At 50.1% G+C, this 22,893-nt stretch overlaps 1 protein-coding gene across 5 annotated transcripts in view; it reads left to right on the top strand.

Moving 5' to 3' along the window:
* Positions 1-22,893, top strand: part of Tmtc1 (transmembrane O-mannosyltransferase targeting cadherins 1) — a 173,161-nt gene that overhangs the window by 94,296 nt on the left and 55,972 nt on the right. For all 5 annotated transcript variants that reach the window (XM_060384532.1, XM_060384531.1, XM_060384533.1 and 2 more), the window contains 2 exons: positions 8,628-8,749; positions 15,329-15,496. In XM_060384532.1, coding sequence (XP_060240515.1) covers positions 8,628-8,749; positions 15,329-15,496 — 290 coding nt within the window. The remainder of the gene's footprint in view (positions 1-8,627; positions 8,750-15,328; positions 15,497-22,893) is intronic.

The following is a 22,893-nucleotide window of genomic DNA, read 5'->3' as shown; positions in this document are numbered from 1 at the left end:
AAACATACAAGGTCAAAGATATTTTCATAACTCCTCAAGCCATTTGGTCCTTTCTGTCTCTATCAGAACATAAGGTTTTATTTAAAGAAGCACATTTTTCATCTTGTTCTTAGCCATGAAATATGTAATTATGAATTTCAGAGATAAAAGCAGCAGGAACGAGCAACCGAGAACAAAAATCCTGTTGTCTTGCTTATTGAATTGGACAGTATGAGCCAGGATGCACTGCCAGGTTCTTTGGAAGGTGGGTTCACGGGCACAGCTGTCGCTGATCAAGAAGAGAAAACGCATTTCTTTGTGCACATTGCCTAAAGGGCGGAGGGCACTGGACAACAGGTTTCTAACAGGAGCTGTCATGCTGCATCCGAGCTCTGACACAGGATGAATGTGAACTTCATTCTCACTTACAGTGCGTTAAGGATGAATGAAGTCATGCCCACAGCGCCTCCCCATGACAAGCTTGTGTGCAAAGTGCTGTCCTCGTCCCTGTTAGCTGCAGAGCAAAGTCCTCAGTCCATTTCCCCGGCAGCCTTTTCCACCCAGTGCATCCCATGGCTTGCCTGAGCCGAGATTCTTGAAGTGTTTCCTCTGTGTCTCTTTCTCTCCCTGCTCTTCCCCCAGCTCCGGTGTGTCTACTTAATTCATGTCAGCCACCCCGGGAGCACTTTCCCGCCCTCTGCTTCCTTTCCTGGTTCAAGGCCTGGGACAAACATCACTGAGGGTATTGCTCTGGCCTGCATGGGTCTGCCTTGTGGTCCAGCCTGTTCTCAATTCAGAATGTTGGTTTTCATTCTGTGGAGACTACCATGCCCCCTCTGTGTGTGTGTGGGTGTGGGGGGGTTATGGGCATGCCTGTGTTGTGTGTGTGTGTGTGTGTGTGTGTGTGTGTGTGTGTGCATGCCTGAGTGGGGGGGGGTGCATGCACATGTGCATGTGTCGGTCACAATGAACCTGTGATTGTGGAGTCAGGATGTGCCTGGGCTCCTACGGAGCCATCCCATCTGTTACACATCAGTCCAGGAAGGCAGTGCCACCGATACCAGTTTCACTCTTTATGAATAGCTGGTTCCAAAGTGTGAGCACAGTGACACCACACCCAGAGCAAGTAAGGCCTGTCTCAGCTGCTTCTCCACGCTTTAAGAGCAGAGAGCGGCAGCCCCCAGGGCCCTGCCGTGAGCTCACTGCAGAGGGTCACTCTCCTGGAAAGTTCTTAGTTTAGAGGCACGACTTCATGTAGGCCAGGCTATCTTAGAGCTAGGGTGCCTCTGATTTTAGCTCGCACATGCTAGGGTCAGGTGACACGAGTTACCAGGCCTGGCTCCAGGAAGGTTCTGGTAGGAGGCAGAGGGTGGAGGGCAGTGGCAGGCATCCCTGGAGCTTCCTGAAGCCCTCGTGTTCCTGAAGATATGCGATAACATTGGGGCAGACTCATGTCACAGACGTGCTTCTGTGTGTGTACCCCATCTGGCTGTGATTGCTAGAGGCCACAAGTGTTTGCAGGAGGCCTGGCACGTCCACACAGCCAAGCTGGCTATGGGCTTGTGGCTCACCACTCTAGCAGTTGGTGCCTTCCTTGGCACTGCCCTGTTTCAGGCACCCGCAGCTTGTTTGGCTTTGAGTGACTGGCGAGTGAACTTGAGTTTTCAGATTTGGACTCTCATCACACTGGTGTCATCACTTGAGAATGATCGGACAGCACTTGCTAAGGAAACACGTTGCCCTCTGATTCCTCTGTCCAGACTGCTTTTCTGTTAGTGCGCACCATACAAGACTGCCCAAGAAAACAAGGCTCCCCGTCAGGACCCTTGGGCAGGCTTGCTCGCTCACCCCAGACCTTGCCTCTCCACAGTGTCTCACTACACGTCTGCATTAGAGATTCAGACTGTTCTGTCTGACAGAAACAGGCCTTTGATGGCTGCCTCCTCCTTGCTTTGAAACAAGAAAGTTGGTCTGTATATGTCTGAACTTGTAAAATTACAGGCTTTAAATCATATTCTAAATCATAAAACCTTGTCCTCCATCCTTTGCCCCATGTCATTAGTCCAGTAAATTTAAGCTGCGGTAGGTAAGCTGTTTGAAGAACACCGGGCCAGTAATTTGTGAAAAGAGCCAGTACTTGCCTTTGTGAAAACAGAATTACCCAGCAGGCATTCACCCTCACACACCTCAGAGGCAGAGCGATGTCAGCTGGGTTGCAACGCTTTTCTGTAGAGAAGCGATTTTGATTCTGGGTGAAGACATTGAATGGGACCGGAAACCTGCCTGTGAGAACTCTCAGGACTTGAGTTCTGTGCCTGAATCCCGGTGTCCTTTTCCTCTAGTGCTTCTGGTCACCCATGAAGGGGCCTGCAGTAGGCCAGCCCCGTCTCTGGGTCTGCGTGATAAAGCAGGAGAGTTGTTGTTAAGATGCTCCCATGAGCGGATTAGGCCTTCCCCAAGAGGGCCCAGCTACCGTGTTCTCACAGGACTGTGCCCCCGTGTCTCCTGATTGTAGGCCTTCCCCAAGAGGGCCCAGCTACCGTGTTTTCACAGGACTGTGCCCCCCGTGTCTCCTGAGCACAGGACGAGTGTCGGCCTTAGACAGCGCCAGGGGGCATTGTGAGACAAGAGAAGCCCTTGGCTCTCTGACCCCACTCCTGCAGCCTGGCAGGGGGCTTTGATGGGGCGAGGCATGGCTCAGCCCTCACAGCGTGACTTCTAAGTCAGTAGACCCTTGGAAAATGGGTCCTCTCCCTGCTTCCTTCCATCTCGAAGCCCTTCAGAAACATAATTACACAGCGTTCTCCTGCCTGTTTTCAACTTTGCTCAGAAGCAAAGCTGGTGGTGAAGACAGTCATTTCAGAGTTCCTGTCTCCCTAAATTACTGAAACATTTCATTCTAATTAGGTGAAGATTTATTTAGCAGCATTTTATACTTCACTAACTTCCCTTAACTCATTCTGAGTGCTTACTTAGCTTAAAGTAAATGTATGTTTTTATCATTTTTCTATAATTTAACTTTGAAGATATCTGCTTTAATTAAAAAAAATTAACAAGACATTTAAGCAAAACCCTGATTTTACATTTCCAAGTAAAGTTATGAATTAGCTTATGTTCACAGTAAGCTAGTCTGAGCAGGGTGGCATTCCACCTCGTTTAACCCTGCAGGGTAATTGTGTAATTATACCCTTGACTGAGGTAAGAAGTGGAAATCTCTGGAACCAGTGCTGGCAAGAAAGTGCAGACTGTTAATTAAATAAAAATCAAACACAAAGCTTTGTTAGGAAAAAAAACAACTGTCACAGGTGACGATTAATATTTGCTATTGATATATCTTCTGGTAAAGCTGCTGTTAATACTAAACAGCTGTATAACCAAATCACCACACAGAGACTGTGATTTATTTATTTAACCTAGAACACAATGCTGGGCAATAGTTACTGCATCCTAAACCTCCAAGCCCTCATATTTTCCTAACATCTAGATTTCCCACATTATACTTGCTTTTAGTGATATATTAGGTCCAGTCCATCTCTCCATGTCATTCCGAGATCTCTCTCCTGCCTCTGTTCTCCCAGCCTCTGCCTCCTACTGCTTCCTGTCCTCTGGCTCCTCCCTCTCTTCCTGCTTCCTTCCTGCTCAGCATTGTGGCTAGTTGCTTTATTTTGGCATGTTTACACAAAGTTGAGACAGGTGATGCTTAGAATAAGTATCACAATGCAATGTTGGGATTGAAACCAGAGAGTGGGGGAGAGAAACCAGCATTTGAATGAACAAGGGTAAAGTGTATACATTCCAAAAGAACATTATACCAACAAACAACCAAGTTTCAAAATGAAAGACCAGAAATCCAAACTGTTGGTTTTGAGTGGTGTGACTCCGCCCACCCCCAGCTCTGGTCCTGAGGGAGCCTGGCGATGCCTTTAGGCCCAGAGTTTGGGCCTAGAACACTGTGCTTTGGCTGGGAGAAGGCATGGAGTATGCACGCTCCTTTTGTCTCAGAGGGCACATAGTCTCTTCGTTCATTTCCCCCTTGAACTCTTAATCTGTGGAAATTTACAAAGAAACACCAACACTCAGGAGCGTCAGGGAAGTACACCAGCAGCCTGAGCCAGGCAGAGTGCAGGCAGCCTGCTGATGTTGCTCAAGCACTGTGCCACGCTGAGCCCGTCCCGCCAACACCAGGAGAAGAAACGGTAGTCCAGCCTGAGGTGTGCTTGATCCTCTTAGAGCTTTGTCAGGGGTCCGGGCTGAGTGTGTAGAATGAGTGAGGCAGCTGTGACCAGGCCCCAGGAATCAGCTTTGAATTTTGTGTTCGTGTGTGCATGCACAGGGTCTCTTAATGGGCTTCACCAAGCAGGGCAGGCGGGCTGTCAAGTGAACCCCGGGATCTGCCCTCTTTCATTCCCCTGCACTGAGATCACAGGATGTGTTCCCACACATGGCTATTTACGTGGGTGTTGGGGCTCCAGTTCGGGTCCTCAGGCTTACATTTTACCAGCTATGCCGTCTCCCCAGGCCCATATTTACTACTTTTTACATAGCACTGTAAATTTCCTCTTTCCTGATCTTAAAATAAGAGATTTACTAACGGGCTGAAGCCTAACGGGAAGGCAGCATTCAGCACCACGTGAAGACGGGAGTATGTCGTCTGGGTGTCCTGGAGCCAGCCTTGTCAGTGCAGGGCCAGCCCTTGGGTCTTCCTTAAAGCTGTGCGCCTTTCTGCCCCTGGGGTCTGCTACCCGAGCGTGGCCCAGGCCCAGGTGAGGGGTCCCCTTTGGCTGCATCGTATCGTGGAGGAATGTGCACATAGCTCTTGTTTGTGTGGTCTTCCTCATAAGCCTAAAGCAGGCACTGATGGAGCACACACTAACGGCTCCATCAAATCTAATCACTTTGCACCACCCCAGCTCTGAATGCCACTCTTCATATGCTTAATATTTTTACCATGAGCCTGGGGATTAAAGTCCTGCTTGAGTTTGTAGGAATGACCAATATTCAAAGCCTAACTCGGAGTCTAGGCAGGAGCTGTGCCATAGACAGGCAAGCCAGGCATTGCCAGAGAGAGGCAGAGTCTGGAGAGGCTGAAGGGTGGGAATGGAAACACCCGCAGGACAGGCGTCACTGTGGAATGGGCTCGGATCTTGTGCATGCTGTTTCTGCCCACCTCCTCTGCCTCAGCAGGCCCTGTTGCAGTCTGGAAAGTGTTCTGCTGAGGGTAAAATCAGTCTCAGCCACCTGGCGAGTCTGCTCTCTACATCATTAGTAGCACAGTAACTTTCATGGTATTTTAAATGTACCATAGAGTTAAATCTACTAAAGTGGAGAATCAGAGCTAGATTTCCTAAGGACTAGCTTTTGAAGAGTTGAAAGTGAAAATTAACCATCTCTACAAACTGAAAGTACATAAAAAGATTATAGACTCAGAGTTAATGAGGAGCCAGGAACAGAGAAGACAGGCTGGGATTTGTCTTCAGTGTTTGCTAGCAAGGAGACCCTGACCTGGTCGCGTGGCATTCTGGGGAGGGTGTGTGTTGCTTGTTCTGTACTCCAGGTTCTTGAACTGAAGTGACCTTGGTAACCTCACACTGTTACCTGAATTCTAAGGATATTGTTCTGGTTAGCCGTCAGCTTGACACAACTAGAATTGTCTGGGGAGAGAAGCCCAATGAAGGGATTTGGTAGGCCAGTTTGGTCTGTGGACGTGTCTGAGGGAGGTGTCCCCATCAATTACTAATTAACTGTCAATTAATTAATAGTTATTAATTTAAATTAATAATTGATAGGGAGACCAGGCTCACTGTAGGGCCGCATTGCCTAGTCTAGAGGTCCTGACTGTGTGAGAGAGCTGACTGAGCGTGAGCCTCCCTTCCGGCCAGCGAGCCACACCAAGGTTTCTGTGTCACTCCTGTGCTGTGAGCCGAGTTCCCTGGGAGAGGCGAGGGTGTGGACGGCCTCGGGCCTGCCTCAGCTTCCTGCCCTGGCTTCCCCAGTGATGACGTGAAGCCTTTCCCTCTGTGATTCGCTTTTGGGTTTATCAGAGTGTCAGAAAGGAAGCTAAGGCAGACAGCTTCTAACTTACAGCACAATTGACTGGCTCAGTTTTTTCTTCTCTTGTTGATTTTTATTTGTCAGTTTTGAGGGAGACTAAAAATAGAAACTGTACATGGACAGTCTGTGCTCTGTCACACGTAACTTTCCTCTGATTTGCAGCCGCCTGATTTGGAGGCTGTGAAAATGACATTTATCCATTTCTCCTGCAGAGTTTGGTCCTGCAGGTCATTACTAACAGAAAGGAATTGTCTGAGGAAACTGTTCACATTATATAGAATGTCTCGAGAGATTTCATCTCTGTATGTAGTAGTTAATAAGACAAAGATTTTCATAACGTCCCAGTGATAAAATCTTTTGCTTTGCATACTTGCCATGTTGTAGTTCCTGATAGGGAACTTTATTTATGTTTGTGATACTGTCTTGTTCTTTTCTAGTTATTGAACGTAATGCACCCCCTAAGTGTTTATGGAGCTCATTAAAGATGCAGCATGTGCTGTGGCGAGTTCTGCTTGGTCTCCTTTGTTAGCATATGTTCTTATGCACAGTAACAGGCTTCATTGCAGCATTTCCTATATTAATAATAGATTTTAACACATTTGCTCCCGTTGCCCTTTCCTGCTCCCTCCCTCTCTGCTGAACTTCCCACCTTGTACTCTTCTATTTTTGTGCATTTTCGGTTTTGTTTTCCCCTTAGGGTTTCTTACAGGATCCTGGGTGAGGGGTTATTCACAGGGCGTGGGCGGGGCCCCTGTGGCTGCACCCCTGACGGAACCGCCTCTTCCTCCCCGATCAACTCTTAGCTGCCCGGAGACCTGCTTTCTTTCTTAAGCTTTTTATTTGTTTTTTAAAGTCTCAGTCCGCAGCCCTGGCTAGCCCAGCAACCTCTTCCTACCTCTGTCTCCTGAGTGCTGGGATACAGCGTACACCCCTAAATGCAGTAACGTCCAAAATACTCTGCTGTGTCCTCACTGAGACTCTCACGCCCTTCTGTTGCATATAACACATGGAAACACAGCTCCAGCCAGGGCCACTTTTTCCTCTTTTTAAAAAGTATTTTCATTTAGATCAATTTTAGATTTAGATATCCTCGATCATGTTCTTGCCTCTCCCCGAGTTTGTCCAGATCCTCTCCTCCACAAAAACCCAAACTAACGCAACAGCCAAAGTCCCAAGGCCTAAAAACCAAAATACAACATCATGCGGAAGAAACAAAACAAACCCACCAAACCGTAACCAAGTAAAAGCACATGAAGAAGTGGACTGTCCATTATTTGTTGGTCAGTACTCCCGAACATGAGCTCTGCCTCATGCAACTGACAGAGTCGGTCATTCCGTCAGAGAACACTGCCCTCTCCAGCAGCTGTAGATGACGGTTCCATCGTTAGCCTGATTTACCTGTGTTTACTTTCATTCATTTTTAAAAATGTAACAAGATCAAACAGAAACTACCGTATTCAAGTCAGATAAGACAGACCAACAGAAGGGAAAGAGCCTAAGAGTGGGAACAAGAATCTGAGACCCACTCTCACACGCTCAGGGATCCCATGCAGACCCCAACCTGGAAGCCGGAGTGTAAGCCCAGAGGCCTGGTGCACACCCCTCAGGCCCTGTGCTGCTGCCCCAGCGCTGTGAGTTCACACAAGCTTTGCTCATGTCTTAGAGGGCCTCCTCTTGGTGCCCTCGTGCCCCTGGCTCTTACATTCCTTCCGCCTCCTCTTCTGTGGGGTTCCCTGAGCTCTGAGGGGAGGGCTTTATTTTTTTTTAAGTTAATAGAACCATTCAAGTTAACTTACACATTTTAATTACATGAAGATGAAGAAATGTCTTGACAAATATTGTGAAAAGGTCCTTTACCAATTTAGTGAGTTTTCATAATGTATTTTATTTTATTTTTTTAATTTAAAGAACTTTGCAGCTACTCCTGGTAACCCAGGCCTGTGATCCCAGTGCTAGGGGAAGCCAGGGGAGGGCTGTTAGATGTCAAAGCCAGCCAGGGCTACAGAGAGAAACAAGACAGCACACACACACACACACACACACACACACACACTCAGAGAGAGCGAGACCTTGTCTAAAAAAACCAAAGCAGCTCAAATAAAAATCTGCTTTAGTGTAATTTGAGAGGTGCCAAGAAACGTACAGTTTCAGCTGCCTCTTTCCCTGATATCCCTCAGTTTTACACTCAGCACAGCATTTCCGGGATGCAGGACGTGGCTCCTGCTAGTGACCCTTTGGCCTCTTCTTCAGAGGGGTTTCCACTGTATCTCAGTGCCCGGTGCAGCCCGGCTGCTTTGCCCTCTGTACAGTCCTGAGGCCATGGGCACGGGGTGGGACAGGCTGAGCAGCAAAGTGGTCAGGCTTTCCAGACTGGTGGGCCATGGTCACTACCAAATGTGCCCATTTCAAATGTCTCTGGAACAGGTGTGTATTGGATACAGATGGGTGTGTGTGACAGGCCAGCACCTCTAGCTGTGGCCGGTTCAGCTCGGGTCTCTGACGTGTCCGCTCAGTCATCCCTGAGACCCCGAGGGTCAGATGGCCACTGAGGCACACGAGCAGAGATCCACATGTCCTCTCCCTCTTGTGTGTTTCAGAAGCTGGAGCACAAGGAAGTGTTGACTGGCTTGCTGTTCCTGGTGTTCCCGTTCATTCCAGCCAGCAACCTCTTCTTCAGGGTGGGCTTCGTGGTGGCCGAGAGAGTCCTGTACATGCCTAGGTAATTACCCTGGCGCGTCATCCGAGCCAGAGCTCCAGAGAGACAGACCCTGTAAGGCAGTGGTATCCTGAGTCCTGGTGCCGTTTCCTCAGAGGGGAGGGAGGGTGGAGAGGCCTGCCATGCCCCATGGCTGTGAGGAGGGAGGGCAGGCCTGCCATGCCCTGTGGCTGTGAGGAGGGAGGGCAGGCCTGCCATGCCCTGTGGCTGTGAGGAGGGAGGGCAGGCCTGCCATGCCCTGTGGCTGTGAGGAGGGAGGGCAGGCCTGCCATGCCCTGTGGCTGTGAGGAGGGAGAGCAAGCAGGCCTGCCATGCCCCATGGCTGTGAGGAGGGAGGGCAGGCCTGCCATGCCCCGTGGCTGTGAGGGCCTCCCCTGTGGGGTGGGGTACATGGGAGCAGACTTGCTGCAGCTGCTGAAATGTCAGCTTGTCTACCCTATGGTTTTTCTCCCTGACTCCAGTAGTTCTCAAGCTTCTTTCAAGTCCTGTGGACTAGGGACCCACAAAAGGAAACCCCAGTTTCACTGAGAATTATAAAAAGAGAGGAAGAAGAGAGGGAAGAAAGGAGTCTGTGTCCTATGTAAATCTGTTCCACGTTGTCACACTCCTGGCCTGAGTACCCTGACCTGACCACAGAGAAGCTGAGTACAGCCCCCTGGAAGGTTGCTGGTCCAGGAGCTGCTCTGGCTGTTTTTACCAGAGAAGCCAGACTGAGCCTGACTCCTGGTGCCCTTCTCTCTTCCTCCTTTGTGATTAACAATTCCTAAGCTGCTCCAGTGCTCGGCTTCTGTTCTCCTTCCAGCCTTCCAGCCTACCCAGAAAAGGCCCTTTTCTTATTTGCTGCCAGAAATCTTTGGAGAAAAGAGACAGAACTAGACTGTTTGCTTGGCTTCCAGGGTCAGAGTTTTACCATCAAAACACACTGAACTAACATTTTCCTGCTCTGATAAATGCCACTTTGTGTGTGTCGTATTTGAGCAGGCAAGTCGGGGGCTAGAATCAGTCTTTCTTGGGAATTTTGCTCTTTTATTATGACCCCAAGGGAGGCATATAATTATATGGCTATCTTTGTGCATTATATATAAAAAAGATACACTGGAAGGCCAAGAAAGAAAGAGAGAGAGGGTGAGAAAAGAAAAGGAAACCCTAAAATTTCATAGAACTGATGAAGCAAAAATAGTTGCTGAGAGTGCTCAGGCAGTTCATAAGCACTGTGTGCTCACCCTCACACCAGCTAGAGGCCCTTCTGCCCCAGGACCACAGAGCACATCTCCACCTACTGCAGGGAAAGAATATGCAGGACTCAGAGAAGGCTGGAGGTCAGCACTGTGAGTCTGTGTGGAAGAAAACAATCACCCCAGACTCTCAGAAAGTTCTCCACCATGAGTTTGTGGTGAGAGCATCTGTTAAAGCTGAAACGGGTGTAAGGGAAGATTTGCTTGTGTTTGTTCCTGAGGTCTGTGACTGTCAGTGTCAGTACAGGACTACATATACTCTACATACTACCTGTTTAGCTTATACTGGATGAGATTCATACCATAAAACAGTAGATAAATTCAGCATTGAAGCAAATAGTACTGCACAAGTGAACCTGCAGTTTCAAGGGTATTTTTCAAGAGTGTGCTCATGAATGCTTGGAATTGTCCTGTAAATCAGATGCTTTGTGTAAGCGGGACTTTGATAAACTGAGGTTATTTATAGCTCTAATCACATATAGCTTTATCCATGTGAGAAGAGTAATAGTAAAAGCACTCATGAACACGAAACACTGCATGGCAACATGGCTTCTCCTGCTTCTCCCAGTTCATGAAACGCTCCCACACATTATTTTATGCAACCTTTCAAAGCAGGCGTGCAGGCAGTGTCCATCTGTAATCCACACAGCTAAGCCTCCGAGAGGCTAAGTGGCTCATCTGTGGCAGCGGAATCCGGAAGTCCCCTTGCCTGTGCTTCTGATCAGCTCTCTCAGGAGCTCCCTCTCCTTCATCCCAAAGCTTCAGACAACTGCGTGGGCGCCCTGCACTCCTCCACGGACTGGCTGCCTGGAATCTGTGTTTACAGGAGGCTGGCGCAGATCAGCTGCTTTGACCTGGATATTTTCTGTCATATAGATCTCCTGCCTTCTGGCTCACTCTGCAGAAACAGCTGTCTGCTGACGGCACAGCAGCACACGGCTCTCAATGCCATCCTTTACTATTTGCTGTGCAGTGGGCGTACTGCTGATCAAGCCATGTCCTTTTGCAGAGGAAGAGAAGTAAGAGCCGGTGAATTTAAATACTTCTCTCAAGATCAACAAGTATCCAGAGTTGAGATGCAGACCAACGATTTGGTTCAACATCAGAGACTTGCTTTATTCGCCAGGAAAGGCCTTATAAATCTTAGTGCTGTTAGGGTGACCGTGAGAGGAAAAGGAAGCATTGTATTGTCAGGGACCCAAAGGAGAATTATGTTGGTTTTCCGAGCCACATAGCTCAAAGGTTGGAAACCGTTGACAGTTGCCCCTGGTTACCCTGAAAACATGCTGGAAAATGACACAGCAAACGTTCATATAGAGTCGCTCTTCGTGTTGGATGAAGAGCTCTTCGTCCCAGCTCGGAGCACAGGCTCATGCAGGGCTGAGAGCTGCCCAGCTCTGCCACCAGGGTGCTTCCTTAGACGGAGTGAACTCTCACCTCCAAATAAATTTAGTCTTCGGGGAATTTTCCATTAAATGTTTGTGATGGAGAGTGGAGCAGAAGTGGGGGTGCTCCCGAGTATTGGCTGACAGCACCTGCAGCTTCTGAGGAGTCACCACCGGCTTGGGGTGCAGCTCCCTCAGCTCACCATGTTCCTGGGCTTCACTTCTGAACCATGTGGGGAATACACCCATGGGGGGTGGGAGAGAGAGAGAGAGAGCTAGTGATGAGTAGAGCCACTTGTGCATGGCTTTGTAGGTCTGTGGAATGATTCCAAAAGTGTGCTGTTTCCCCTTTGCCTGGCACTGGGGTGGGCTCCTGTGGGCTCTGTGTGGAAATGTCTGCCCAGCAGCCTGGAGCTTCCTCAGCTGGAGTAAGCAGAGCAGGGTGCCCTCAGGTCCCTGGCTCTGGAGACAGAGGCTCACAGTTTCTCATTTGCTTGATTTCCCACTTTCTCCATGAGGCCTCATCCTGCCCCTGGCGATGGAAAAAGAACTTTTCTTTTGCCTGCTGTTGGGAACTGCACTAAAACAGATGTTGAAGGATGAAGTTTCAGAATGGAGGTGGGTGTCAGTCACTGTAGTGTTTGTATCTGAAAGAATGTTCTCAAGAAGTCGCCAACCTCGCAGAGATTATTTTCTATGGCTTAACATTTTTGAAGCCATGTGTCAATTCAAGGACTTTGGACAAAAAGCCAAGTTCTCATGTTACTTGATACTAAAATCTCTGCCAAATGATAAGGGGGGGGTTCTCCTTCATCCACAGAGCAGGGGCCAGGAAACTGTGGCCACGAATCAGCTCTGGCCTCTGCTGTTTTTACAACTAAATTTTGTTGGAGCAAGGACACACCCATGCATTTATGTGGTGTGCACTTGCTGTTTCAAAAACAATATGAAGAAGAGAGGCAGAGGCATCCCGGCCTACATAGAGATGAAGGGAACTTACCCTCTGAGCTCCAGAGGTCCAGATATCTCTGTCCAGTAAAAGGACCTGACAGTAAACAGACTGGCAGCAGAAAAGGCAAGCAGCTGTGTTAATGTGCACAGACAGCGCAGCGCAAGCCCTTCCACGTGCTTCTAAGAAAACAGGACTGAGAGACAGAGGGCGGCAGGCTGGGGTGGGGGGTCATAGAGCCCTTGAGGGTGCTGCTTCAGTCTGGCCATGCCCAGCGTACTTTCGGGTGACGCTTTGTGAGCCAGCCTACAGAACGTCTGCACTGTGACGTCTGCCCTCTTAGAGGAGGGGTTTGCAAGCCTGTAATTTTAGGGTTCTGTCAGTCTGCACATCTGCCTTACTGGATGCCAGCCTTGGGGCTGGAGGTGAGTTATTCAGCTGGTCAGTTTTCAGTGTCCTCACTTAGAGCATGGTGACCGGGATCTGACGCTTGCGCTGCCCTGAAATGCTTGGAGAGCACAGAGGAACGCCCGTGAACCCCGATGCTTTCGGTCATGGTCTTCATGGTTCTGGTCTGCTCCCACTGTGGTGCACGGCTGTCCACTGTTGGGACTCTGCGCTTCCTTCCTGCTCTTCTTCCCGTCACAGGGCAGATCTGTGACAGCTAGTGAGATCTCCTGAACAGAACTAACAGGAAAGCCGCTGAGGGTGGGTGGGGTAAGGCACAGGAGCTGCCTGTCACACCAGAAACCCCACAGCAGGTCAGCACGAGGGGCAAGGTGCTGAGCCTGAATCCCTGGGTTAGGCCCACTGCTCCTCTGCTCACTGGATGTGTGACCTCACTCGGTACAATCTCCCTCTTTACCCGAGTCTTCTGGGATTACAAACCTGTGGCACACGTAGCATGAGAAGCCATGCGTCCGAGTCAGACAGAAGGTGCTACTGCCGCCATCAGCAGTCTGCTCTGTGCAGAGGAGAGCAGAGAGAGCAAGCCGGAGCTGCAGGGGCTGCGCAGCATGGCCCCGTGCTTTCCGGGTCTTTGCTCAGCTGCCTGCGGGCTCTTCTTCAGCAGCCATCGTGCTGAAATCCCCGTCTGTTGCTTGGCTTCATGTAGCGTTCATCTGCATTTAGCCTCCTCACTCACTCACTGTTCCCACCCGTGTTCCGGGGTAATTACAACCCTGATCTTCATAGAGAAGGTCTCAGTGTCTGCAGGGCTCCTGCCTGCACAGTGTTCGTTAACTTACAGTGAGTGAGGGCTGGACCTCAGGTGCGTTTGATCCCCAGCTCCCGGGAAAGGTATCGGGGAGAGGAGACTCCCCATCGCGACCTCTGACTCCACACAGTAACAAGTCAAAATCAACATTCTTCTGAGAACACTTACAGTGCAGGAAAGATCAGAGTCTAGAGGACCATGTGATGGCCCCAGAGCACCCTGGCTAGCTTGGGGGATGGCAAAAGCTGTCTGGGGCTGGAAGAGCAGGCATGGGGACCTCACACACCTGAGCGGCCGTCATGCACAGGCACTCATGTAACAGTAGCACAATGAACTCTACAGGAACGAGATCTGTAGCGGAACCACGCATCTTTAAGGTCAAGTGTGAGACAGGAGGGCTCGGTGTGTGCTGGAGGCTGCTCTGGGCACTGAACAGCTGGGCTCAGTGCTGCTCACATCTGGGACACAGTTCACACAGGCTGTTTGGCCCCATGCAGTTAGGAAGGGGGCTCCCTGTGGCACGGTACGTTCTTCTGAGCCTCTGTGCACCTCTGTGGGTAGGCAAAGAGACCATGCGCTTTCAGAAATGTGATGCTGTGCCAAGTCCTGGGAAAGCCGGGCCGGAGCCAGAGAGAGCCCTCAGCCACCCAGCCCGGGCAGCCTGGGGGGCGTTGGGAAATGCAGGTCCTCAGGTGGGCAGCTGGAGGCCCTTTACGTTCCTCATCTCAGGTCCTCAGTGACCACTGTCCCCCGCCCCCCAGACGCTCCTCTGGGCTGCTGGGGTAGGACCTGCAGTGGGTCGGGCTCTGAACTTGCCTCGTGATGGAAGCCTGGGCCACAGAATGCCGTCAGGGCCCCTGGGGGTTACCATGCCCTCGGCTGTGAGGCTGTGGCTCGCACCCATGCTGGAGAGCGAGGGAGCCTTCCTGAGTGGGTGCCTTAGGGAACCCACACGTGTGTGACAGGGCAGGCATCTGTGTTACTCTAGTAGCCTCCTTGGGAACCACTTCCAGAATGAGCCCCAACCCACGGCGACCTTCTGTTGCTGTGAAGAGACACCATGACCAAGGCAGCGCTTATGAGACAAGACGTTTAATGGGGCCTGGCCTACAGTTTCAGAGGGTTAGTCCGTTACCATCATGGTGGGGAGCATGGTGGCGGCCAGCAGGTGCTAGAGCAGCAACTGAGTTCTGTCATGATGTGTACATGAAGAGAGGCCAAGCAAGAGCTTCTGACTCCTCAAGCCCACCTCCAAGTGGGGCCTTCCTCCAGTGAGGCCACACCTCCTAAGAGGGCTAACTTAATACTTTCAAATAGTGCCACTGCCTGGTGACAGAGCATCTAGGTCTGTGACCTAAAGGGGCCATTCTAATTCACACCACCACAGTGACGCCCAACCCACAGTGACCCCACAGTGACCCCACAGTGACCCCACAGTGACCCCCAACCCACAGTGACCCCCAACCCACAGTGACCCCCAACCCACAGTGACCCCTGACCCACAGTGACCCCACACAGTGACCCCTGACCCACAGTGACCCCACACAGTGACCCCACATAGTAACCCCTGACCCACAGTGACCCCCACACAGTGACACCTCTACCCACAGTGACCCACACACACAGTGTCCCCTGACACACAGTGACCCCCCCACAGTGATCCACCCACAGTGGCCCCCCTATCCACAGCAGCCCCTGCACAGTGACTCCCTACCCACAGTAGCCCAACACAGTGGCCCCACACAGGGACCTCCATCCAGCCCACAGTGACCTGCCCCTCCCTCTGCTGTGTTCCAGCATGGGCTACTGCATTCTCTTCGTGCACGGACTGAGCAAGCTGTGCGCTGGGCTGAGCAGGTGCGGGGCCAGCTCCCTGATGGCGTCCACCGTGCTGCTGCTGCTGCTCTTCTCCTGGAAAACTGTGAAGCAGAATGAGATCTGGCTGAGCAGAGAGTCCTTATTCAGGTATGATGACCCGGGTAAATGCGCATTTCCTCCCTCTCTCACTGACACAGGTTTGCTTCCCAGTGAAGTAACATGACTATGACAGCATGTGTTAATCTAGAAAACGCTTCTAATAAATTTGAAATGAAAGATATAATTTTATTTGGGGTTTAATTTTAGATTTCTTAAGTGACAATAAAAGTTAACATGAACTCATTCTGCGTAGATTTATGAGAGAAGGATGCTGGGTCTGTGAATTTGGGTGGAAACACCTACTGATGAGCCGGGCTATAAAATCAGTCACTGAAATGAAGTCTGCACGCCTCATTTCATCACTAAGCTGGGTTCAAGGGGAAGGTGAGCACTCAGCAGGAGGGGGAGGCAGGCAGCGGCTCTCCCTGGAATATTCCAGAGCGTTAAATCATGGTCTGCAACCTCACTGTTTATTTTAAACGTTAATTTTAGGTGAGGAAATAGAGACTTTATTTTCTGGTGTGTTTTTCTCCATGATGGAGTTGTTTTCTGAATGCAAGCATGTTTGCTGAGTTGGTATTAGCAGCTCAGGAGCAGAGCACTTGCCAGACAGACTGGGCTAGATCCAGCATCACTCTTATGTGTGTGTATTGCTGTACATATGTTATATGCACATGCACACATATATGAATGTATGTATACCTACTTATATATACATAAGCCCATATACATATATATGCATGTGCATACACATATGTGTGCATACATGAGTGCATATTTACATACATATATGTAACACAAAGATGTGTGTGATTTACATATACACACATGTTACCCTATAGCTTTCAGCCTATCCCAAAGTATGAACATGAGTAATAGTTGTGAAGGAGTGAAGGAGTGAACAAATAATGCAGATGCTCACTAGGCTCTGTCACCCTTTTAAGTAATGTGTCCGAGGAGGGCGCAGTGGCACACTCTGTAGTCCCAGCCCTTGGGAGGCAGAGGCAGGCGGATCTCTGAGAGTTTGAGGTCAGCCTGGTCTGCAGAGTTCCAGGCAGCCAGGAATACACGGCAGGACCCTGAAAGACTGCGTTTGCTCTCACTACCCAACAATGTGCCGCTGGCGGCAGCGTCGGCGTGGTGGCGCCCCACCTGGTTCCCTCAGAGGACTGCTGTAGGACGAGGCTGGTTGTCGTGCATAGCGATGTGTTTCCTGCCAACCGTGTGGGGAGAAGGCATGATGCCCACATGCGTTCCCTGTTCAGTCTGAGGCCTGTTCTCACTGTCCACCTTCTTCCAAACCAGTGTCCTTCCAGCTACAGACAGTTGTGAGCTCTCAGGTGGGTGCTGGGAACTGGAGCCCAGACCTGTGGAAGAGCGGCCAGTGCTCGCAACCATTTAGTCATCTAACTCCTTTCTTGCTTTCTTTCTTTCTTTCTTTTTTTTTGTAAACAAGTTTAATTTTTTTATTTTATTTTATTTTTTTACTTTATGTGTATGAGTATTTACTTGTCTAGAGCCCACAGAGGCCAGAAGAAGGCATGGGTTCCCCAGGAACTGGAGTTACAATTGGCTGTGAGCCCTTATGTGGGGGCTAGGAATCAAACACAAGTGATCTGCAAAAGCAGCCAGTGCTCCCTGCTGAGCCAGTGCTCCCTGCTGAGTCAGCGCTCCCTGCTGAGCCAGCGCTCCCACCTGCTGAGCCAGCGCTCCACCCGCTGAGCCAGCGCCCCCCTTCCCTCTGGGTGACCCGGCGCTGTCATTAGGGCTGTTGGCAGGTCCTCTTGTCTGGAGGGTCACAGGCACTTGTAGCTGCACCACTAAGACAGAGTCTCTCCTTCCTCCCCCTGGTTTGCTTTTGTTCCTTTTAAAGCGTTCTTCCCTGGGTGGTTCTCACGGAACAGGGGCTCCCCCTAACCTTGTGCCCTAATCTAGGGTCATGTCAGCAACACGGGGCTTTGAAGTTCAACACAGAACGTCCTCTTGGTCTCTGTGTTTCATCTTCTTTCTCTCACTCTAATAGGTGATGTTTTTATGAAACGCTTTCCGGCTGCCCTGCTGTTATGGCAAGCGCATTCCCAGGGTAAAGCTGCTCCCTGGGAATGGCATCTTCCAGTGGTGTTTACTGCCTAATCAAAACAACATAGGTGGGTGGGGTGGGGGTAGGCAGCATTTGCTCCAAGCCTAACAAGCTAGAGCTTAAGCCGTAGCTGATACCAGCAGTTCAGAAACGACAACACCAAAATCAGAAGGCACACTGACTCAGCATCCCAAAGCTTCTGTCCCTTCCGGGGAAGCATGTAGGAATTGAGTAGTTGATCACTGACATGCAGCCCTTCCACAGTTGTGCTGAAAGGGACTTTGGCCTGGGAGGCCTTAGAAGAGCAGGTGAGTTTTTTGTGTCAGGTGAAATCGAAGTGTCTGATGCTTCAGGTCAAACAGAGACTGTTCAGTCCTGGGGAAAGTGGGGGCCTGTGGAGCCTTTGTTCTTTCAGGCCAGACGTGTGGTTTCCTCTGTGAGAAAGAATGTCATCTCACTTGGACGTGTCACTGCTGGCTGCTGTGGTAGGACAGGGTGAGTGACTGACGGTCACATCTGGAGTAGGCTTTCTGACTGCATGCTAAGCTCATCCATTTAACTGCTGGCTCTTGGGAAAATCACAGAAGTTCGTTGACAATGGAGAATAACTGTTTATCATCCAAGGGGCAGTGTGAGAATAAAAGAGTGCATGAAAAATACCTCACAGTGTCTGCCATGGGGTAAACACCAAGTGACGCTCTCAGGTTTCAGCTGTGCTCTGTGATAAGAGAAGAGAAAGATACAGGATGACAGAAAGAGGAAGGAGACTGGGGAAGCCAGCTTCGTGCAGATGGTGCTGGTGTCCTCCAGCTCAGCAACTTCAGGATGAGCTTGACTTGTTCTTGGCCATGACTGACGTTTCTGCCCAAGTACTTACCAAGGCTCCAGCCTCTTCATGTATATTATAGGAAAGAGTAATTAGCATCTCCCTAGAAATGATGAAGATGACCCATGGCAGGTAGGCACTTGGCCCAAAGTTTGGTTACAGAGGAGTGCTGTGCAAGCATCTGTCAAAGCACCTTTTATTCTCCTGATTTAATTGTCCTCTCCATGCTTACTGCCTCCATCTAACCCAGGCCTAGTCCTGGATCTTCTAGCCTCCATACAAGCTAACCTAGACGTAGAATGTTTTCAGCCTCAGAGACTTACTGCTGAGTAAGCTCCCCCTTTCTAGCTCTTTCTGAACTCTGGCTGGTTCAACTCAGCTGCCTGGCTCAAAACTCCTCGCCAGGCTGACTGATTCAAACTGGCTTCTCTCAGCTTTTGACTGAATTGCTCTGCTTGGCCTCATACTAACTTTGGCAATCTGTTCTAATCTCCTGGCTCCTTCCCATTCTCTGGCTCGTTCTGTCTTCACCTGTCTAGCTTGTTCTCTGTTCAACCTGTCTCTGTAGACTTGTTCAGGTAAAACTGCTTCCTCTCTCTCTCTCTCCCCCCTCCCCATATCTCTGCACTGTTCCCTTTTTAATCACCTCTCTTTCCTCTCTGTTCTCAATTCTGTCAAATCTTTCTCATTTTCTCTGAGTCTCAATTAGACCTCACTTTCAAACATGGAAGCTTGATTCTGTCAACTGACTTTACCTTCATTGTTTGGGATTTAAGGTGTGTGCTAAGGGTATTTCTGCATTCTGGCCAGGGTAGCTGTGTTGCTGGATTAAAATCCTCTACGAGCGTGACCACCTGTCTGTGGCACTATGACTCCTTGGGCCAAAGCAGGATTCAAGACTGAGGAGAATCAGCTCTCCTACCCTTTCCTTTGCTCTGACTCGGGCTGCCATTAGCAATGTTTTAATGTCTGGTCTCAATCTAGGGATTTGCGGTGGTTCTACCAGCCTGTCAAGTAGTGTGAACAAAATAAGTTGATGCCTGAAAGCTCCAGAGAGACACCTGCTGCAGGTGGCTCTTCTCTACTTCTCAAGTGATCTAATAAAATAAAATAAAAGGTGTGAGGGAGACATGTCAAAATGCTGAGCTGAGTGATGGCTCCATTCCAAAAATAAGGGCTGGAATGATGGCTCAGTGGTTAAGAACACTGGCTGCGCTTCCAGAGGACTGGGTTTGATTCCTGCCACCCATGCGGCAGCTCACAACCACCTCTAACTCTAGTTCCAGGGATCAGATGCCCTCTTCTGGCCTCTGAGGGCACTGCACAGCCATCCGTGCAGACAAGACACACATACACACAAGTCTTAAAAGCGAAACACTTGGCACAGCCAAGTGGTCTCAGCACATAGGCAGTGTGCACACCGACACTGCTCTACTTGTGACGAACTTCATGGCTTCTGCCTCTCTTATTTGACATGATCAAAGTAAACGAGATAGTGGTGTTTAATGAAAGACAGTCAGAGTAAACTCCAGACTCACCCCCTAACTGGGGTGATTCTTTTGAGTTAACACTCTGTTCCCATTTCTTTCTCCCTCTACTTTCTGTTACCATCATCCTGCTCTCTGCTTCTGTGGGTTTAAACTCTTGTGCACACAGAATTTTTCTTTATGTGGCTTTTATACTGTGTTAAAGCCACTCGTGTGTCACACATGTCACAGCCTCTTTTTGTAAAGCTGAATGATACTCTGTTGTACACACAAGCCACAGTTTCTTTATTTGTTCATCATTCGTGGCCTTGTGTAGCCGTATTGACTGTGTGAATAAGGGGGAAGGATGTTTGCGCTGACCTTGGCAGTGATTTCTAAAAGTCACAGTGAAGGGTGAACACAGACTAGCAGAAACAGAAATAAAGAAGTGGGCAGCATCACACTGCAAGGCTTCCATCCTGGCTGTGCTGCTCCTGGGATTGTAGAGCAGGATTGTGAATGGGGACTCACAGTCTCCATCTTGGGCTCTGTAGAGCGGTTGCTCTCAATGAGGCAGGAACAAGCGCGGCCGAGAGCTTGGACACTCTCAGACTCTGGGTGGGACTGGAAACCAGTTCGGCCAGCGTTAGAAACTGTGGAGATTTGCAGAGGATGGAAGACAGAGTCCATGTGGACCAGCAGGGTGCCCTGGGCAAACAGCCACAGGAAGTTCATCCTCCTTCAGCGGGGCGGAGTCTGGCCTCTGCTGTGTCCAGCTGACCTGTCCCCATGGGCTTGTCCCTAGCTTTCCATGGCTCTGTCTGGCCTCTACAGTTTCCTGAGCCCCAGCCAGAGGGCTTTAAGTGAGGCTAAATACAAAGCGGCCGTGATTTTAACCGTATTTGTTTTCATGTATCTCCCCCATGGGCTTTATCCAATGCATGGAATTTCCTTACTAATAGTATCTTCATATTTAAGAATTAAATGAAATTTCATCTAGGAGACGTGCTGAGGTCCAACTCAGTTGCCTGCACAGCAGATTCTTCTCTTGTCATTTTTCCCCATTCTCATTGACTGTTCCCCTTCCTCCCTTACTTAAAATAAGTCCCAGGAGGTTTCTGTCCAGATAGTCCTCTGCCCTGTCCACCTGTTTTCAAGAGCATCTCCTGCCTACTTCCCTTCAGGTAGAGGCTCCGGGCCCACCCACTTTAGGCCTGGCTCCCCTCCCTGCCACCTACTGGCCTGATGGTCAAGTCAGGTTCATGCAGCAGGTGCACATGACAAGCTGGTCTTCTCCTGGTCCCACCTCCTTGTATTAGCTTCAGGGCATGGGGGTGACTCGGGCCTCTGATCTCAGCTGCAGACAAGCATCTGGTGGGAAATACAGCATTTGGGCTCAGCTGTGTGGTGCTTGGACCCCCTGCTGACTGCTGATCCTTATGCCTTGTTGAGAGCACGGCTGTGCGGTTTACACGTGCTGAGCCCCTAACTTCAGGGGCTCAGCACCCAGCTTTACTGCCCCCCTAACTTCAGGTCATTGTTGATGCCTCGGCATCCGGCTTTACTGCTTTTGCAGTCAGAGTTGGGAGAGAAATGCTAATGAATGAAGTCGTTAAGAAGGGCCTGAGCCAGGGGCTGCTGCCATTACAAGAAGAGGACAGAAGAGCTTACTCACACGGACAAGGAGAGGTGTGGGGGGAGAAGAGCTTACTCACTGGGCACACGGACAAGGAGAGGTGTGGGGGGATACAGCTAGAGAGGAGAGGTCCACAAGCCAGGAGCAGGGCCCACCAGGACAGTGGGCTGACAGGATGCTTCATCTCAGAAACTGACCTACACTGATTTTAGGTTTTATCAGAGTGTTTCACGGTGGCTGGGACCGGCTGTCACAGAGCTAAGTGAGGCTGGTAGTGTTCAAAGTCCTCATCTCATTAATCACAGAATAATTGTTTCTGTGAGATTAGCATAGACTGGATAGTGCAAGATTAATTTTGATAAATCTTACAATAGAGATACCAGTTGATAGTCATCTTTCTGGTGATGGTTCACTTTTATACTCAGTCTGTAATTATTGAAAGAAAGAAAACAAAGAGAAGGATTGCCTGAATGAAGGAAGGGAGAGTACAGCTGGTTGGCCCGTGGAGGACGGCCTGGTGGAGTCCACCGCAGACCCTGCCACCTTCCGCCTGCTTCGCTCTCTCCTTGCCACACCCACCCTTCCTCTCCATCCTTGCCACCCTGCTTCCTCCTGCCCTCGTCTCTGCGTTCCACAGCAGAAGGCCCTGCTGCCTGCACTTTATTCCCGCACAGCAGCCACCATAGTCCGCAAGCACCAAAGTGTTGCTCTCGTTCTGTGAAAGCTCTGCTTGACTCCCCCACTGCTTTTCAGGGAAGCCCGGTGTTTTCTCCTTGATCACTGGGCTCCCAGTCTGTCTGCGACCCGGTAGCTCTTAGAGTCTCTGGGCTCCCCTGTCCCCATGCCCCTGCTCTCATTTCCCTGCATCTTCTGCTGCTGAGAGGCCGCCTAAGGGAGGAGGCCTCTGCCTCACCGTCTGGGAAGGTAGAAACCATCATACCCAGGAGAACACGGTAGCAGGAGCAGGAGGTGTCAAGTCCCATTGCTTTCACACTCAGGCCGCATGCACTTAGGACACGTCACTGCCTCGTCCTCAGCTGCCACCAGCTCTTCTCTATCCTGGAAGACATAGCTCTGTGCCTGCCGTCCGGAAGTTCTCTTTCGTTCCGGGAGCTCACCGGGAGCTTCAGATGTGCTTCCCCTTGGGAATGTCTGTTTGCCCATCTCTCCTAACTGGCTTCAGGTTCTAAGGACAGGCTCCCTGGCCACCTGTGCTGGGCCGCTCCGCACAGACCCTGAGTGACTGTAGCATATACTTTTGTAAGCTGGTTTTATAAAGCCGCCAGACTTCTGGGACACTGCATTTTAGACCCTGGCATGTGGTCATTATCTTGAAGCCCAAACTTCCTGACCCTGTGCACCATGTTGGAGGAAGCTGAAGGAAGGCTCAGAGCAAGGGTACCTCGTGTCAGACTTCATCTTGTGCCTTAAAGCAGC

Source organism: Meriones unguiculatus, chromosome 5 (assembly GCF_030254825.1).
Source record: "Meriones unguiculatus strain TT.TT164.6M chromosome 5, Bangor_MerUng_6.1, whole genome shotgun sequence".
Classification (NCBI taxonomy): domain Eukaryota; kingdom Metazoa; phylum Chordata; class Mammalia; order Rodentia; family Muridae; genus Meriones; species Meriones unguiculatus.
The sequence above is the reverse complement of the archived record's forward strand: the minus strand, read 5'-3'. Positions and strand labels throughout refer to the sequence as shown.